At 47.6% G+C, this 1,063-nt stretch overlaps 1 protein-coding gene across 1 annotated transcript in view; it reads left to right on the top strand.

Annotated features, from left to right (window-relative positions):
• Positions 1-1,063, top strand: part of PTPRC (protein tyrosine phosphatase receptor type C) — an 82,123-nt gene that overhangs the window by 52,525 nt on the left and 28,535 nt on the right. The window contains exons 9-10 of the mRNA XM_080651067.1: positions 107-229; positions 1,008-1,063. The exon at positions 1,008-1,063 is cut by the window's right edge and continues 106 nt beyond it. Coding sequence (XP_080507193.1) covers positions 107-229; positions 1,008-1,063 — 179 coding nt within the window. The remainder of the gene's footprint in view (positions 1-106; positions 230-1,007) is intronic.

Raw genomic sequence — 1,063 nt, 5'->3', positions numbered from 1 at the left:
AATTCAGGATTGATTAAGACGTGGCCATTCAGACGGCATGCTCACACTATGAAGAGTCTTTCCCATGTGGCTTTGCGTTTATATTTTATTCTCATTCTTCCCACAGCTCCAGACCCGCCTTCAAATGTTACCTGTACACCTATCAGTGCAACCCAGGGAAAGGTTACCTGGGACGCTCTTCAACCTGATGCTTCCAATTTCATTCTTTGTTACAATCACCAGCATTCAGGTAATTTGTGTGGAATTTAATTCCACGTTGGGAAAAGGAAATTCGGAGTTGGAGAGCGTTAGGAGTGGGTGGTGGGGGTGGGCCCCAGGGACCGTGTTCTAGAAGTGCGTGTCTGCTCGCTGTTGAGTAGACCTGGTTATCGGTGACCGGATGGATTGGCACCTAAAATCCACGCCAGAGCTGATATCGGGGGGTCCCAGCGTTAAGAAAAAAGGTTCGCTTCGGAATACCATCCTTCTGAAACAATCACAAGTCCAGGCGTTCGTGATGTGCCCAGAATCAAGGCCCTCTTCGCCATGAACTGCTTAAACCGCTTATGTGCCAAATTCAACCGCTGGAGCCATGAGCTGTGAACACTTGAGTTTGTCTATGACGATGGCATCTGTTCAGTACAATTGCTGGTCGTTGTATGTACTTCTGAACAGCAGGGATGTATTTTTTTTTTTAAAAAAAAATGTTTTATTGATTTTTTACAGAGAGGAAGGGAGAGGGAGAGAGAGTTAGAAACATCGATGAGAGAGAAACATCCATCAGCTGCCTCCTGCACACCTCCCACTGGGGATGTGCCCGCAACCAAGGTACATGCCCTTGACCGGAATCGAACCTGGGACCCTTCCGTCTTCAGGCCGACGCTCTATCCACTGAGCCACACCGGTCAGGGCGGTATTGGTTTCTCAGACCCTCCGTTGGCTAGAAATCACTGCGTGTAGACACCAGATGAAACGCATGATCATCTTGACGTGTCACGACTTGAAAGTTTCCATTTTTTTCCCCTTAGGTTCCCCAAAGTGTGCCAACCTGAGTAAAAACGTGAAGGAATATCATTTGTCCTAT

Source organism: Plecotus auritus (genome assembly GCF_963455305.1).
Source record: "Plecotus auritus genome assembly, chromosome: 14".
In the NCBI taxonomy this organism is placed as follows: domain Eukaryota; kingdom Metazoa; phylum Chordata; class Mammalia; order Chiroptera; family Vespertilionidae; genus Plecotus; species Plecotus auritus.
Note: the sequence above shows the minus strand (reverse complement) of the source record. Positions and strands in the feature narration are given on the sequence as shown.